At 42.5% G+C, this 18,585-nt stretch overlaps 1 protein-coding gene across 1 annotated transcript in view; it reads left to right on the top strand.

The window, feature by feature from the left end:
- The window catches only part of MAP3K13 (mitogen-activated protein kinase kinase kinase 13), a 50,209-nt gene that overhangs the window by 11,683 nt on the left and 19,941 nt on the right, over positions 1-18,585 (top strand). The window contains exons 3-7 of the mRNA XM_012557243.1: positions 3,365-3,556; positions 7,364-7,522; positions 9,403-9,561; positions 10,132-10,240; positions 13,409-13,494. Coding sequence (XP_012412697.1) covers positions 3,365-3,556; positions 7,364-7,522; positions 9,403-9,561; positions 10,132-10,240; positions 13,409-13,494 — 705 coding nt within the window. The remainder of the gene's footprint in view (positions 1-3,364; positions 3,557-7,363; positions 7,523-9,402; positions 9,562-10,131; positions 10,241-13,408; positions 13,495-18,585) is intronic.

Here is an 18,585-nt window from a genome sequence, read left to right as displayed (position 1 = left end):
AGTTACAGCGAGCTCTCGGGGCTTCGTGCGGCGGGCTCCCGGGGCCTCGGGCGGCGGGCTCCCGGGGCCTCGTGCGGCGGGCTCCCGGGGCCTCGTGCGGCGTTGTGTCTGCAGCCATCTCTGCCGGTGTTGCTTGGCCAACGAACACATTCAGGACCGTCCGGAAGACATAAGGGCATGACTGGATTTTAGTACTTCTCTCTAAATACTGAGTTCTGTGCTTACGGCTTCTTTGGAAGTTAGTAAGAGCCATGTACACAAGGGGACGTGTGAGATAAGAATACTATATTCTTCTTTTTTTAAAAATAATCTTTGAAGAACAGCAAAACTGATTGTTCCTAATGGAATATAGTGTCAAGGGGAAGAAAAGGTAGCAATTAGAAGTCATTATAGAGCTGTTATTTATAGCTACTAAGAAGCCTTGTCATAGTACAGGCCTGATGGGATGATTGCTTCTCTTTCGTCAATCAGGAGAGATGATAAGTGCATTAATGTACCGCTCTTAGACCCTTTCTGTCTGTTTGTGTGATGAGTTAGAGCATCGCTGAGTAGGATGATGAGTACCTTCAAACAAATATTTATTTTTATGTTCTAAAGCATATCCCCAGAGCCCTGGTGGTGCAGTGGTTAAGAGCTATGGCTGCTAACCAAAAAGTTCAGCAGTTTGAATCCATCTACTACTTCTTGGAAACCCTCGGGGGCAATTTTACTCTGTCCTGTAGGGTCACTATGAGTCCGAATCAACTGGATGGCAACAGGTTTGGGTTTTTATATATTTTTTGAAGCATATTACCAAACCAAGCCTGTTGCCATCCAGTTGATTCTGACTCATAATGACCCTATAGGACAGAGTAGAACTGCCCCATAAGATTTCCAAGGTTGTCATCTTTATGGAAACAGACTGCCACATCTTTCTCCTGTGAAACAGCTGGTGGGTTCGAACAGCTGACATTTTGGTTGGCAGCCGAGCGTTTAACCACTGCGCCACCAGAGCTCCTTCTTAAGGACATTATCCTATTCTCCTCGAGTCAATTCCGACTCATAGCCACCCTATAGGACAGAGTAGAACTGCCCCATAGGGTTTTCCAGGAGTAGCTGGTGGATTCGAACTGCTGACCTTTTGGTTAGCAGCCGAGCTCTTAACCACTGCACCACCAGGGCTCCTGTAAGCACATTAGTACTGCCTTATTCACAATTTCTCTGTAATGAGAATTAAATTATCTGTGTTTGCTGTACACTTGTGCTCCACTGAGCTTTCCTGAAAGTCAAATAACAGAAACTTGAGAAAAAAAATTTTTTCTTTAAAAATCAAGATGAGAATTTGGAGTAGCTTAGAAAATGATAGGAGAATCATTGAAATAGCTTTGTGACATTTGACAGACGCGTCAAGGCGGAGAAAATGAAGACTAATTATACTTCTTCCTAACCTGCTGTGGTTATAAAATCTTCACATAATCAGAGTCTCAAGCCACGGCCTCTGATTTCTTTCTTCCCTTATAGCAATCCAAGAGACAGGACACAGACTGGTAGCTGATCAAGGACTTTAACTGGGTGTGTTGCAGATACAGCACTCAGTTAACTTGTTTGGAAAGTTTCAAAGGAAGACATACAATCCCTGAAGAGATGGGGTACAGAAAATTACATGTGGCAATTTTTCTTCTCTTCTGTCATCCTCAGAGCAAAACTATGAAGTAGAATTAAAATCATTATTCCCGCTTTTATGAGGTAACGGAATCCCCAATCTGCTTACCTCTACCAAAGTTAAAGAGCTAGAATGCAGGCCGTGTAGAGCAGTGAGTGAGAAGGGCTTTGAAGTTAGAGACTGAGGTTGGATCCCAGCTCTGCCACGTCTCCGTCGTATCACCTAGGACAGGTGACATACCTTCTTTGAGATTAAGCTGCAAAAATGGAAAAGGTAGTATATATTTTACAGTGTTTAGGGGTGGGTTAAATAAGACAATTAACCAAAACAAACAAACAAACCCACTCTCATGGAGTCGATTCCGACTCATTAGCAGCCTTATAGAACAGAGTAGAATTGCCCCACAGGGGTTCCAAGGCTATAAATCTTTAAGGAGGCAGACTGCCATATTTTTCTCCAACGGATCGGCTGGTGGGTTTGAACTGCCGACCTTTCGGTTAGCAGTTGAGCGCTTAACCACTGCACCACCAGGACTCTTACAAGACAATTAGGTAAGCATATAAACACGCCTGACAAATGGAAGATATTCTTTCCTGTTAGTGGCCTTCCTCCTACCCCTTAGGTCTGTACATGTTTGAATGGAGGCCTTTGTCAGCAAAGAAAGCTAAGGCGAAGTGAAGAACTATTTGTCAAGGACTCGCTGGGAACGTCTAGGCCTTGTGGCCGACAGAAACAGACTTGAAGGCGTCTCCCTTCAAGAACATGTAGTCTACATGGGGAAAGAAAAAGTGCGTTTATAGAACTAATGGCTGCTGTGTATCATGGGAATTTAGAGAAGAGAAAGATTTTTTGGACTGGATTAATCGGGAAAGGCTTCATGGAAGACGTAGACATTCACGGAAATATAGGCAGCAGAGATGTATAATACATTGTATACCATTATTTTTATTCTGAACAGAAATGTTTTTCAAAGACAATATAATATAGAAAATTGGCTGTTTTTCGGTCCTAAGTCTAGTTAGTTATTTGAATCATAAGTAACTTAAAATTCCACAAATAATAATAAAAAATAGCAATGTTTGGTTTGAATTCTGTCTCTGTACACCCTATATAAAGCCCTCTATTCAAGTTTAAAAGGAAGACGTTTTAAATTATGCTTAAGGATTTAAAACAACACCATATCTAGCCTTCCACAAACCTCAGGAAATGGCGCTCCTTGTCCCTGAATGGAATGGTCCCACAGAAAAACACCTGATATAGGACAGCACATAGGTATCCGGGGTGAACAACAATCTGAAGCTTTCTATCTGCATAATAGGTTCCCCGCTCCAACCCACTAGCATCGAGTCGATTCCAACTCATAGCGACCCTACAGGACAGAGTAGAACTGCCCGCATAGGCTTTCCAAGGCTGTAAATCTTTACAGAAGCAGACTGCCACATCTTTCTCCCACAGAGCCGCTGGGTGGGTTTGAGCCGTCAACCTTTTGATTAGCAGCCGAGTGCTTTAACTACTGTGCGACTAGAGCTCCCTACCTGTAGGTTAGGGGGGTTTTAATGCTCATTTAAGAATTAGGAAGTTTATCTCTGTGTATTTAAAAAATAATTGGGATAGAGAATCGTTTTTTATGGATTTATTAAATATCCTTAAAATAGAAGCATGTATATTGGTATGTTTGTATGTATGTATGTGTTTCTATACATGTTTGTGTTTTCTTGGAAGGGGTGTTTGTACCCAGGCCCCATGTTATTGCATCATCATGGAATACTGTGCCCACGGACAACTCTACGAGGTTTTGCGTGCTGGCAGGAAGATCACACCTCGGTTGCTGGTAGACTGGTCCACAGGAATTGCAAGTGGAATGAATTATTTGCACCTCCATAAAATCATCCATCGGGATCTCAAATCACCTAAGTGAGTTCTGGGGCTGATCCTTCAGCCACTTGGTTTCGTCGTTTTGAAATAACAAATTGTATTAGCCATTGTCAAAGTTTCCAGTCATCACGCTTTCAGTTCGGTTTCAATCAGCGGGGTGGGTAATTCTGTTTGCGTGCCTTTTCGATTATTGAGGACCCGCTTGTTTACCATACGGCAGATGCCTCCAGGCATCTGACACTAGTCTTGCCTTTTATTGGTTTTAAATTGTACAACTGTGAATCAAAATTCGTTAGTATCTGATGTATCCGCCTTCCATCATCTTGGATGATTAGTGCTGAACTTACCCACCCTGAAGGCTTGATTTGCTGTCACCCTACCTTGTTCCAAAAAATATTTGTTTGTTTGTTTTTAAACTGAGTTTCAGAAATGTATACAAGACAATAGGATGAAAATGGATGGGGGAGAAGCAGAGGCGAAGGGAAAATAAGACGCTAGAACTACAGCTTTCTCACGACATTATTCCATAAAAGTCTGCACAGTTATGAGAGCTGGCCTACAAATTTGGCCTTGAGCTTCCTAGAGTCTAAGCAAAGGAGGAAAGAAGAAGTGACACAGGTCACAGTGTCTGTGAGAAAAATACAGACTGGCCATTTAAGAGACACAGAGCTCTTTTTAGTGATCTCTGTTTTCAAAACGATTCCTTGGCTGCCAGAAGCCACTTTAAGACGAGTTCATTCCCCAAACTGCATAAAGGAAAGAAAGGAACTGATTGAATGGTATATTTCAGTGTAGCCCCTATTTTAAAACATTATTTTTGTTATTTCTCATCACATTTTGTTTAGAGAAGCCGAGAAGGAGTAATCTCTTTTCAAAGCCGTATCGGCCTAGTGCATTCATGGCTTACGGCATTTTTTTCTATCCGTTATCACATCGGCTTTGAGCCTAACAAAAACTCTGAGGGATAGACGGGACAAGCACCGTGGTTCTTATTTTCTACAAGAGAAACTAGGGTTCAGAACCCAAAGGCATGGAGCCGGGACTTTGAACCCAGAACCTCTGGACCAAAGACCATGGCATCCTACCTAATCCTGTGAAGGTAAGGGGTTCACACTGAATCCTGATTCTTCACGGAAACTAGAAGTTAGTCCTGAATTACACGTTGCAAAGCGACTCTCGTTTATCCCGACTTCTCAGTAGTGTTTATTACGGTGGTTAGCTACTGCTCAGCCTCCTCCCTGCTTTACTTGCAAATTAACTTTATTACATAGTGTTCATTGTTCCAGGTCACAGTCTGAAAACAGCCTGCCGCTCTTGCCATCCACAAAGTGCACATAAGCTATGTATGTTACACATTCCATGCAATATTTCCAAAGGTCTCTTGAGCAGGCCTCCTTTTTAACTAACTTGTGCCCCTTGAGAATTAATTTTAGAAGGAAGGAGCCAGGAAATCTTGGAATATATAAAACGCCCTGTCATGTAAAGAGTAGGAAGTTGGTTACCCAGTAAGAATCTCCACCTGTTTTCGGGAGCAGCCCCCACCTCCCAGCAGTCTTGGCTTCTTTGAGTTTCAAGGTCACTTTGAGAAGACAAAGATCAGCCTGGCTTGCCAGAACTAGCGATTGTATTACCTGCCTTCAGGCTGTGTGACACCAACTTTGTCTCAGAGAAGATTGCACTAACGTTCCAACATTGTATCTTCTCTACTCTCTTCCCAAGTCGTTCCCTCTTGCCATGCCCACGGGTCCCATAAAGGGCGGCACAAAACAGGCAGAAGAGGAAGTTTCTAGGGTTATTTTCCCCAGGGGCCTGTCACCTTTTCTGTTATGTGGTACCATCAGTTCTTCAATTATTTCAGATACCTCATCATATTTTAAGCCGTTACTCATTTTCACCAAGACTTAACACCATTAAATCAAAACTCCTAAATTATGTAAATTTTTCCATATCAGGTGCAAAACCAGGGCCAGGATACGGATGCAGGTACCCCTTGCCATCAAGTCGATTCCGACTTACAGTGACCCAACAGGACAGAGTAGAACTGCCCCACAGGGTTTCCAAGGAGCGCCTGGTGGATTTGAACTCCCAACCTTTTTGTTAGCAGCTGTAGCTCTTAACCACTGAGCCACCAGGGCTCCATGGATGACGATAGTCTAAAGCCATTGTGAATGCTGAGCTGTCCAGTAAAAGGAGAGCCACTAGATTCTGGGCAGTGAATGTGAGCTCCCTGGTTCAAAGAGGAGGGAGGGGATAGATCCAGAAGTCTTCCGTTGTTGTTAGATGCCATGGAGTGGGTTCTGACTCACAGCCACCCTGTGTCCTACAGAGCTAAATGCCGCCAGGTCCTGGACCAATCCTGTTTCCTAGCCTCCTCGATTCTGACACTGTTCGAATATCAAGCTTTCTTATGATTAAAAATAGGTCCTTATATCATTAAGTCTCTGGAACCCTCGCTCATTAACATTCTGAAATTGCAAAGAGGTTATTTCAAGTGAATTCAGTCTAGTGTGTGGGGATGTTTATACTTTGGATTTGATTGGCACCAGATTATATTCATCTCTAAGGCCAGCAAAAACCGTTCGCCCCAGATCACGTTTCAGGTAACTGTTGCGAAAAGTAAGGCGTTACTTGTGTGGCACCTACTTAAGCTTAGATTTATTCCTGCTTTTCCCTGTTAACGTCAGTGGAATCCCAGTATACTAGTTAGTTTTTAAGGTAACAAGTCCCTAGGGTCATGTTGCCGTTATGGCTTTAGTTGACCATCATTAAACAGTGTTTGAAAAGAAGTGGTTTTCTCAGCAGATTGGCATGGAATGGGGAGGGTGAGAAGGGGGGCGCCGAGTATGCTGAGACCAGCAAGAATGGTCTTTTTTGAGCATGGGTGCCTTAGGTATTCTACCTCATTGAATTCAAGTCAAAATTCTATGAGGGGGTTATTACAGGTCCATAATCCCTTATCCAAAACTCTTGGAGCCAGACGATTTCAGAAAGGTGATTTAGTAACAAGTGCAGTGCATCGCCTGGCACCCTGCGATCAGCCACTTGCCTATGATATTCACACAGAGCAGGATAAAGTGAGTTTGCTTTATACATATGGAAAAATATTTATAAACCATTTTCAGAGCTGTTTTGCATTTCTAAATTCTGGATAAGATACTGTGACCTATGTTGTCTCCATTTTGCACATGAGAAAACTGCCTTAGAAGGGTTAAGTACTTTATCAAAGCCAGTGGTGGGGGCAGGATAAATGCAGGTGTGAAAAACACGCTGCGCTGTGCTGCCCCACCAGCTTGAATGATGCTGTTTCTAGTGTATTAAAAAAACCAAACTCATTGCCATCGAGTCGATTCCGACTCATAGCAACCCTATAGGACAGAGTAGAACTGCCCCATAGGGTTTCCAAGGAGCGGCTGGTGGATTTGAACGGCCGACCTTTTGGCTAGCAGCCGAGCTCTTAACCACTGTCCCACCAGGGCTCCAAAAAAAGAAACCCACTGCCCTCGAGTCGATTCCAACTCAACAAACCTATGGGACAGAGTAGAGCTGCCTCATAGGGCTTCCAAGGCTGTAATGTTTAGGGGAGCAGACTGCCATGTCTGTCTCCCACAGAGCGGCTGGTAGGTTCAAACCACTGACCTTTCCATTCACAGCCAAGCGTTTGACCACTGAACCACCAGGGCTCCAGATCCTGGGTGTCCACACTGTGTATAGCCAGTGTTTGCCGTTGGAAACTGCAGGCTGAGTTCTGAAAGACAGGAAGCAGCGAACATCTTCAGTTGCCATTTAGAGTCATGATTTTCATTAGTGCTAACGATCTAATGTTTTCTTCTTCGTTCCGTTTTCAAGTGTTTTAGTGACTCACACAGATGCAGTAAAAATTTCAGATTTTGGTACGTCTAAGGAACTCAGCGATAAAAGTACCAAGATGTCCTTCGCAGGCACAGTGGCGTGGATGGCGCCAGAGGTGATAAGGAATGAACCAGTCTCTGAAAAAGTAGATATATGGTGAGTGGCGCCACCTGTGCCAGCTCGCGCGCCTTTTCTTGCTTCCACCCTTTCAGCACTTGTACTTCCCAGAATATTCTTTAGTGTTGCTCACTTCCGGTTCATTCTGGGCTCATATTATCTGAGGTGCTGCCCAGTCTGATGGTATATGGTAAGAAGGATTGGGAGGGGAGTTAGGGTGGATATCTATTTAGTAAATCATCCGTATGTGGGACCCTCAGAGAATACGCTGAACTTTCTGGAAAACTGAAAGTTTTCTTCAAATAATCATGATTCTCATTTTCTTGAGTAAAATACGTTAAACTTGGATTACCTATTCTTGATGGCTTAGGCCATCATTATACATATCAGTAATACACATTGCTGTGATACAGTTATGTGCTCTAGACCTATAGAAAGTGTATATGGCTGCTTGCCCTTTTATTGAAGAGCCTCTGTGAGCTAAGTTTTTTTTCCATTTTTAAGCTTTCAATTGCGGGGGGGGAGGGCGCTTTTTAAAAAAATCTTTATCAAATTTTCTCTGAAATTTTAAGGCTTTGCTAAATGTCAACAGTGTATTTGCTTGTAGTTGTTTTTCTTCAGTCCTTAGAATTGGCTACTAATAACTTTAGGCTTAAAACCAAAATAACACGTCGAGTCAACTCAGACTCATGGAAACCCCGTGTGTCAGAGTAGAGCTGTGCTCCATGGGTTTTCAGTGGCTGATTTTTCGGAAGTTGACGGCCAGGCCTTTCTTCCAAGGAGCCTTTGGGTGAACTCAACCCTCCAACCTTTTGATTAGCAACCGAGCACATTAACCATTTGCACCACCCAGGAACTCCTATGCAAAGATAATAGTATATGTTAGAATCGTATTTAACAGAGTAAAATAGGATAAAGTGGCAACGTGGAACCATTTGTAATTAGCATTTGTAATTTGGGTAACGCGTCTTCCTTAGGCCTTATGCCAATTTATGTTCCCACCAGAAATGTATAAGAATGTTTTCCCAGTCTCACCCACAAATATGGTGACACACTTTTGGATTTTTGCTAATCAGATCGGTGAGAAATGGTATCTTGGGTGCACTGCTCTTATTATAAGTGACGTTGAGCATCTTTTCATACGCGTAACAGCTGTCTGCCATTTCTTATGTGTACACTGTTCACATCCTTGTTCATTTTTCTGACCTTTATTCTTGTCGATTTGTGAGAACATTTTATATATTAAAGAGACTAGCCTTTCGTAAATATGGATGGTAAATCTTTTTCACATTTGGTTATTTTGCTTATGGTGTTTTTTTTTTTTCCCATGCCGGAGTTTTGTTCTGTTTTTTAATGCAGTTTATCAATCTTTCCTTGTGGCTTCTAGATTTCATCCAAGATTATCTGAAAAAAACTTCCCTTGTTTTATTCTAAGATTTTTATGGTTTTATTTTTTTGCATTTAATCTTGGATTCTTTTGAAATTTATCTTGATGTAAGAGGAGATATATATTCCATTTCTTTTTCCCCAGTTAGCTACCCAGTTGTCTCAACAGCACTAATTGAATAATCTGTTTTTCCCACTGGTTTGAGATGTCACTTCTATCGTGTACTCAATTCCTATATCTAAATGGTCTATTTCTGGATTTCCATCCCGTTCCATTAGCCTGGCTGTCTATTCCCGCACCGGAGTTCATTACTGAGGGCGGAATATGGCTTAATATCTGGCAGTGCTGCTTACCCCTCACTAATTTTCAGAGTTTCCCTGCCTATTTCTGTTTGTCTTATAGCAGTATTAGACATTTTTTAGTTGGATATCTCTATTGATTTGATTAAAATTTTTAAAAGAACTAAAATGCAAATGAGTCCACAAGTTAGTCTTTCTGACTATCTTGTCTGTGTGTTCCTGGGACTACCTAGGTCTTTTGGAGTGGTGCTTTGGGAGCTGCTGACCGGAGAGATCCCTTACAAAGATGTGGACTCGTCAGCCATTATCTGGGGTGTTGGAAGCAATAGCCTACACCTTCCAGTTCCTTCCACTTGCCCAGATGGATTCAAAATTCTTATGAAACAGACATGGTAAATAATATATTTCCCCAATATTCCCTTTCTCCTTCTTCCTCAAAACCATATAAAATTTCTCTGAAACAGCAGGGAAGTTCTCAGCGTGTGTTTGGAGTGAGTCACCTGGCTGTGGAAAGATGAAGCGCTTTGGTGTTGGAGAAACTTGAGTTCAAATCCTAGCTCTATCCTTTTCTCTCTGTGTGGTTTTGGGCATGTCATCCACATATCGGTTTTCTCATCTGTAAAATGGGGTAACACCTACTCATAGAGCTACGTTACGGTGATTAAAATTTTTAAGTAAAGCATTTGGTGTGATATCTTGACATATGAGGCCTTAGCAAATGGTATTATTATTGTCTTACTGGTCCTGAGGGGCTATCAGGCAATGTGTGGCTGAACCCAGAGATTTCTGTTTCGCCACTAGAAGGATCGCCTAGTTGCATTTTCCTTTTGCCCTTCTACACACGAACACTGTCTGAGATGTAGCCGTGCACAGAAAGTAAGAGCCAAAAATGTTTGCATAAAGTAATACAAAATCTTCCTCCTCCTGGGCGCACTTCTGAAATGCGATACTCTTACTTTTAGGCAGAGCAAACCTCGAAACCGGCCTTCCTTTCGGCAGACGCTTATGCATTTAGACATCGCATCTGCAGACGTACTTGCTACCCCGCAAGAAACTTACTTCAAGTCTCAGGTAGGTCGGGAAACTTGCTACCGGGTGGTACTGAACAGACAGACCGGGGACTCTAAATGAGAAGGAGCAACTCTTAAAGAGGGCTATTCTGGTTTTTAGAACAATGATGTAACTCTGTTCATTGTCAATGGAGCCCTGGTGGCACAGTGGTTAAGAGCTTGGCTGCTAACCAAAAGGTCGGCAGTTCAAATCCACAGCCACTCCTTAGAAACCCTATGGGGAGGTTCTACTCTGTCCTACAGGGTCACTAGGAATCAAAATCGACTCAGCGGCAACAGGCTTGGTTTGGTTTTGGTTTATTCCCTGTCAAAAAGAGCCCTGGCGGTGCAGTGGTTAAGCATTCGGCTGCTCACCAAAAGGTCGGCAGTTCACACCCACGAGCCACTCCGCGGGAGAAAGATGTGTAAGTCTGCTTCCGTAAAGATGACAGCCTTGGAAACCCTGTGGAATAGTTCTGCTCTGTCCTACAGGGTCGCTATGAGTCAGAATCAACTCGAAGGCAATGGGTACTCATTGTCAAACAGTAGTTATGATACTTCACACATATGACATTTTGGAGTGTATTAAGCACTTAACATACATTATTATCCCATTTGGAAAGACCACACATCAGAATGTTATCCTCATAGTGGTGAAGTTATTGAGGGGAAGAGAGGAAAAGAATTGTGAAAAGCGTAATTTGAATTAGAATTTCTGCCTTCATGAAAGTATTGCTTTCCTTGAGGCAGAAAAGCTGAAGTACAGAGGAGGAAGTTAAATAGCAGAGAGAGCCCGTGATAGAATTAGGCCCAGAGAGAACCTTTTCTCTAACTTTTCGTGTGTCACCTAGTAGCTTAAAATAAAATATAATTGCATGTATCTGTTAGCTTTTACCGTATTACAAACCATCCCAAAACGTAACAGCTTAAAACAATAAGCATTTGTTTAGCTCCTGATTCTGCAGCTGGGCAGTTTGGGCTAGGTGGTTCTTCTGCGGGCTTTGACTGGGCTCACTCATGTGTCTGCAGTCATTTGCAGGTCGACTAAGAGGCTGGCTTGCCCCGGATGTCCTCATTCACCAGCCTCGCAGTAGGTTGAAATACCTCGGTTCTTCTCCATGTGGCCTTTAATCCTTCAGCAGGCTGCCTAGGGCTTGTTCACATGGTGTTCTCAGGGTAACAAAGGTAGCAAGAGAGCAAGCCCCAATCCACGAGTGATTTTCAAGCCTGTGTTGGCATCATGCCTGCTAATGTCCCTTTGGCCAAAACAAGTCACAGGCCAACCCAGATTCCGGGGGTGAGAAATAGATTTCACCTCTTGACAAGAGGCTATGCAGCATCCCATTGTAAGGACATGGATCCAGAGAGAGGAGGAATGTGTGACTATTAAATGTGCTGCAGATATCACAGGGGCTGGTGATCTAATCCTATCAGTAAGAATGGGGAGTGGTGGGTCCCTAGTCTTACCAGACCCAGGCAATACCAAAGGAATACGATGGGATGAAACTGTGGATTTTTAAATAAATGTGATGATCCAGAATTATAGCTTTATGCTTACAGAATTTAACTGTAGAAAAACCAAACCTGTTGCTGTCGAGTCAATTCCGACTCATAGCAACCCTGTAGGACAGAGTAGAACTGCCCCACGGGGTTTCCAAAGAGGGGCTGGTGGATTCAAACTGTCAACTTTTTGGAGAGCAGCCAAGCTCTCAACCACTGCACCACCAGGGCTCGGAATTTAACTACAGTATTTACCTAAATTCTTGTTTCTCATCCAGTTTTGTCTCGCTTGTGTTAGACTGTGTTTTTAAAAAGAAGTTTTGTACAGTGAATTCTACGGCCCCACCGACTTCTAGTATCATTTCAAAGCTTCATTCTCAGAAAAGGCATTTTATTCCCAGCTGGTGTCTCTGCCTCCTCCTCATGGTCCCCCACCCCCAGGGGTGATGAGTTACCTACCAGGAGAGAATCTGATGGAAAGAGAACTGGCCTTTGGGAGAGGCATCGTCCCTGGGAGTCAAGCAAGTCCTAAGGCAGGGTTTACTGCCTATCCTACTTGGAAACCGTGGTGGCATGGTGATTAAGAGCGATGGCTGCTAACCAGAAGGTCAGCAGTTCAAATCCACCAGGTGCTCCTTGGAAACTCTGTGGGGCAGTTCTACCCTGTCCTATAGGGTCACTATAAGTTGGAATCGACTCGATGGCAACGAATAATGGGTGCCTGTCCCAGACAGAGCTTTGGGACACTTGCTTCCCTGGTGTCTGATAGACAAAGAGATGTTCCTCCTATTAGATATTGGGGTATATCTTAATAAAGGCACACTTCTTTTTTTTTCTTTTTTTTTTTCTGTTTCTAAGGAATGACCAATCAGAGACTCGTGCCCTGCTGCCCCAAGCGCCAGCACGCTCTCTGTGACCCACAAACTTAGCTCTCCCCACACCTTCTCTTTAAACAGCCAGCCTTGCCCCTGTAGTCTGAGGAATTTTTATGTAAGTAAAGTACTGGATTTAGAGAAAATAAGAGCATGTAGAAGGTTGACTTCATGACATGGCTATGTTCTTTGATATGCATTCAGATAAATTCCCTTAGAACTATTAAAACAATTGCCTGTCTGGTCAGTTCATGTAGATGCAGGGCACCAGACAAGAAATCGTTGAGATAGCATCTTCTGCTAGTATTCAGAAAAGTCTCGGGACCTTTTGTGAAATGAAAGAGAATAATAGTGAGTACTCTAGGACATCTTTCAAACTCCAGGACGCGATTGCAATCACAGTTTTTCTTCCTTTACAGTGGAACCATACATAGCACAATTTTGGAAAACAGTTTTGGTAAGGGGTCAAAGTCACAAGCCATCGAGGCGGTCTAACTGTGTATATTTGGAAAACTTCACATTCTAAACAGATTTTACTTGAGTGCTCCCAGAATATCACCTCTGAAACCAGGGCAACATTTTCGGAGAACCTACCACATGCAGGAGCCCTGGTGGCACAGCGGTTAAGAGCTCGGCTGCTAATGAAAAGGTCGGCAGTTCGGATCCACCAGCCGCTCCTGGGAAACCCTACAGGGCAGTGCTGCTCTGTCCTATATGGTCGCTATGAGTTGGAATCGACTCAACCACAACAGCTTTTTGTTTTTCAGCGAAATAAGACGAAATGTCCCTCCGTTCCTGTGACTGAGGCTTTGTTGTAGGTCAAACTGGTTCAAGATTCCTCCTCCCCTCACCGCATGTTCTCTCGGGAGGCCCCTCCAGCTCTGTGCAAACTGGCTTCAGGCCTGTCCGGCCTCCAGTTCTTCAGATATGCCCAGACATGTCTGAGTCGCAGCTTAAGCTCAAACAGGAACTCTTATTATGTAAAAATCTAAGTATATGTGATACCCATTAAACCCATTGCCTTCGAGTTGATTCCGACTCATAGCAACACTTATTGGGCAGAGTAGAACTGTCCCATAGGGTTTCCAAGGAGAAGCTGGTGGATTCGAACGGCTGACCTTTTGGTTAGCAGCCAAACACTTAACCACTGTGCCACAGGGTTCCAGTATATGTGATGGAACTCCAAAATTAACAGCTACCAGGAACACCGTATCTTTGGGGAAAACACGTTATTAATCAGTCCTTGGTGTTTTTCCTGTACATCTTGTTCCCTCTTTACAGAAGAGAACGTCTTTTGGGGACTTTACTTTCTTATCTCCCACCGTCGGTCAGTTTGTCGTAGTGTTGTGGCTTGTATGTTGCTGTGACACTGGAAGCTACGCCGTTGGTAGATATCAGTTCAGCTGTCCCTACGTGTGCAGTTCAGTGACATTGATCACACTGAGTTGTGCAGCCATCTCGCTCTCCTTTTCTTGAGTTGTTCCTCCCCCATTAACAGAAACTCACTGCCCCCTGAGGTTCCTGTCTGATCTTTCCGGTTGTCGTCACTTTGATCCCATATAGATCGTTCTTAAAAGGGTGTAATGCTCCAGGCAGATATTCTTTACTAGATAAACTAAACTATTGTTTGGTTTTAAGAAGACTTTAGGGGATGTTTTGGGTTTAAGGTTTAAAGATTATCTCAGGGCAATAGTTTCAGGGGCTCATCCAGCCTCTGTGGCTCCAGAAAGTCTGGGGTCCCTGAGATTTTGAAATTCTATTCTGCATTTTCCCTCTTTTGATCAGGATTCTTCTACAGAATCTTTGATCGAAACGTTTAGTGATGGCAGCAAGGCACCATCCAGTTCTTCTGGTCTCATGGCAGAGGAGGCAGTTGTTCATGGAGGCAGTTGGCCACGCATTCCATTTCCTTCTCCTGTTCCTGACTCTCCTTCTTCCTCTGTTGCTCCAGGCAAATAGAGACCAATTGTTGTGCTTTGGATGGCCGCGTGCAAGCTTTTAAGACCTCAGGTACTACGCAATGAACTAGGAGGTAGACCAGAAGCACTAAACACATTATTAGGCCAATTAACTGGGGTGTCCCATGAATCCATAACACTAACCTCCGAACCGAAGAACCAGATCCCATGAGGTGTTTGGTTGTACATAAACAGCCTTAGCAGCTACTCTTTTTTTTTTTCTTTTGTCATTGTTGTAAGTGTATCTATCACACAACTTTTGCCTGTTCAACTTTTTATAGGTGTACAACTTATTTACAGCAATTGCAATAATCAACTGTGCAACCCTACCCTTATTCAATGCAAATTTTCTATCACCATTAACCCTCCCCCTTTTCCCCTCCCTCCTGCCCCTGGTAACCACTCATAAACTTTGGTCTCTATACATTTGCCTTTTCTTGTCTTTTTATATAAGTGAGGTCATACAATATTTGCCCTTTTGTGATTGGCTTATTTCACTCAGCATAATGTCTTCCAGCTCCATCCATATTGTAGTATGTATCAAGACTTCATTTCTCCTACTGGCTGAATAGTATTCCATTGTATTTATATACCTCATTTTGTTTCTCCATTCGTTGATGGGCATTTAGGTTGTTTCCACTTTTTGGCTATCGTGAACAGTGCTGCAATGAACATTGGTATACAAGTCTCTGTTTGAGTATTTGCTTTCAATTCTTTTGTGTATATATCTAGGAGTGGAATTGCTGGGTCATATGGTAATTTTATTTTTAGTTTTTTGAAGGAACCGCCACACTGTTTTCCACAAAGGCTGTACCATTTTGCATTCCCACCAGCAATGGATAAAGTTTCCAATTTCTCCACATCCTCGCCAACATTTCTTATTTTCTGTTTTTTTTTTTTATCTTAGCCACCCTGGTGGGAGTGAAATGGTATCTCATTTTGCTTTTGATTTGCATTTCTCTGTTGGGCATCTTTTCATATGTTTGGTGGCCATCTGAATGTCCTCTTTGATGAAATGTCTATTCAAGTACTTTGCCCATTTTATGATTGGGTTATTTGTCCTTCTGGTGTTAAGCTGTTGATATTTTATATATTTTTTTGTTATTAGATTCTTGTCAGATATATGGTTTCCAAAGATATTCTCCCGGTCGGTAGCTCATCTTTTCACTTTTTTGGTAAAGTCTTTTGATAAACAAAAGTTTTTAATTTTTTTGAGGTTCCATTTGCTTATTTTGTCTTTTGCTGTTTGTGCTTCTGTTATTATATTAGACAATCCATTGTTAAAGGCTAGGCCCAACAATGTTGCCCCTGAATTTTCCTGTAAGAACTTTATGGCTTTAGTTTGCACATTTAGGTCAATAATCTATTTTGAATTTGTTTTTGTGTATGGTGTGAGGCATGGATCCTGTTTCATTTTTCTGCGTATGGAAATTCAGTTTTCCCAGCACCATTTATTGAAGAGACTCTTCTTTCCCCATCAAATGGACTTAGCACCCTTGTCAAAAATCAGTTGACCAGAGATGTGTGGATTTAGTTCTGGACTCTCAGTTCCATTCCATGGGTCTATGTGTCTGTTGTAATACCAGTACCAGGCTATTTTGATTACTGTACCACTGGTATTTCAAATACCAGCAGGGTCACTCACAGTAGACAGGTTTTAGCAGAGCTTCCAGGCTAAGACACTAGGAAGAAGGGCCTGACAGTCTACTTCTGAAAATTACCCAGTGAAACCTTATGGATCACAAAAGAATATTGTCCTCTGTCGTGCTGGAAGATGCGCCTCCGAGGTTGGAAGGCACTTAAAATACACGGTGGTGTCATCATTGGACTCGAGTGTACCAACAATTGTGAAGATGGTGCAGGACTGGGCAACGTTTTGTTCTGTGGTACATGGGGTCGCCATGAGCTGGAGCCACCTTGACAGCAATTAACAACAACTTTCTTATAGATTCCAGAAGATTCTCTCAGTTTCCCTTAGCCATTAGCTAGATTTCAGGAGGCTTATCTCCTCTAGAATTAAGAATATCTGATCTCTCACCACCATAGAGAGGTGTTCTTTTTTTTTTTTTTTTTTTGTTTAAGTCACTCCTTTATCCTGAGTATTGTACTAGGACCCACTGACATATTTGGGGGAGCTTAAGGCCCAAACCTGACCTTCTCCCTTATCCTTTTTTTGGTCTAACAACTCTTGCCTGTCATTCTTTGGCCTCTTAACGCTCAAATATTCTTCCTACTTCATAGTTTTGTTCTGAGGATTAAGAGAGTAGCATTACCTGGAGCCCAACCAAACCTGCATATACTGATTAGATGCTATCGAAGCCCAACCAAACTGTAAGGGTAGCACATCTTTCTGATGATGCTGTTGGGTCAGCTTGGTGCCTGCAAGTCAACTAACTGAGAGAACCTTCTCTCTGATGATCAACATACATATGAAGATCTAGCATATTATGAACAGATAAGCAGGATGATCATTTTCTAAATAATTGCAATATAATTCCCTCTATAAAAGTAGATGAAAAGATGTCGTGGGGTTGGTAACCAATATCATAAAACAATATGGGTACTAATTGTTTGATGAGAAGCTAATTTGTTCTGTAAACCTTCATCTAAACTACAACAATGAAAAAAAAAAAGCAGAAAAAAAAACTGTAACAGAAAGTCTACTGTTTTATTCTGATGAAGGGATTCGGGGAAAGAGCCTGGGTAATCCAGAATGCAGAAGGGAAGTCCCAAATAGGAGAAATTTGGAGAAAAAGATACTATTTAAAAAAAAAAAAAAAGATTAAAAAGTAGCTGACTTGGCGAAAACCTTCTATAGTGTCACAATTACTTGAGAATAGCTTCTTCTGTGATCCAGATATATTCTTCAACATGAGTCTAAATACAGAGCCCCGGTGGCCCAGTGGATGAGAGCTACGGCTGCTAACAAAAAGGTCAGCAGTTTGAATCCACCAGCTGCTCCTTGGAAACCCTATGGGGCAGTTCTACTCTGTCCTATGGGGTCGCTATGAGTCAGAATCAACTTATGACAACGGGTTTGATTTTTTTGGGTTAAATGTAATAGAACAGTTTTAGAGGAAGATCATACAATTAGAAATACTTAGTTGCACATCTAGCCTTTACTGGAAATGATCATTACGTTCTTGGGATGGTAGTCTATCTGTCATATAGAAACTTCTCCTTTTAGCTATTTTTTCTAGAAACTGCCTATAGACCATATTCCAGCAGAGGTTTTCCTGCCCTCTAAATGTTAGATTAAATTAGCTTGAAGTTGCATGCCCTGTGAAAAGTGCAACGTTCTCCCTAACACTTCTGTGAATTCCTGGGAAATTTATAATTTCATGGACACTCTGGGTCTGCCTACCTAAAATTTTTGTCTCTTCCCATCTCTTCCCCTCCAAGGCCTCCCACCTCCAATCTACCCCTTCTCCCCACATCTTGTGGTCGAGCTTTATGTTTGTTCTGTCATTGACCCAAGCGTGCAATTCAGCACCTTCCCACCAAGGTGAATGTCAGAGACTTTACTGAAGGTTTAGGAAGTTGGAGGAGGTTTAAATTTTAGACAGCTTAACTCACATGTTAGACATCCATCCCTGTCCTGAAATTTTGGTTGAACTATAAATTTCTTGGCCATACTCTACCATACTCTAGCTCTCTCCTCTTCCTTCTTTCTTTGCTGTTCGTTCCCTCACCTCCAAATTCCTGTATTGTTTCCTGTTATTTTTATGCCCATCCTCTGCTATTCCTACCTGTGGGGGGTCTTCTACCCCAAATATTTTCTCAAGATATTTTCCTAAACCAAAGCTAGGAGGAGTTCTGGTGCCAGTTGTAAAGATGATCGTATTCTTGTGTACACAAACAGCTACCCATGTGGTTATCCGAGCTGCTCTTTCTTACCAGGCTATCTCAGCCACCATCTTGAGCTCTGTTCTCCAGAGGTGGTGGCCAGTGTGTCTACTGTGATATATCTGGTGGCCAGCATGCAAGGGAAATTGGAAAAGAGGCAGTGTTGTATATTGGACTAGAAATGCAGAAAA

The sequence above is a fragment of the Trichechus manatus genome, unplaced genomic scaffold, assembly GCF_000243295.1.
Source record: "Trichechus manatus latirostris isolate Lorelei unplaced genomic scaffold, TriManLat1.0 scaffold00092, whole genome shotgun sequence".
In the NCBI taxonomy this organism is placed as follows: Eukaryota; Metazoa; Chordata; class Mammalia; order Sirenia; family Trichechidae; genus Trichechus; species Trichechus manatus.
Note: the sequence above shows the minus strand (reverse complement) of the source record. Positions and strands in the feature narration are given on the sequence as shown.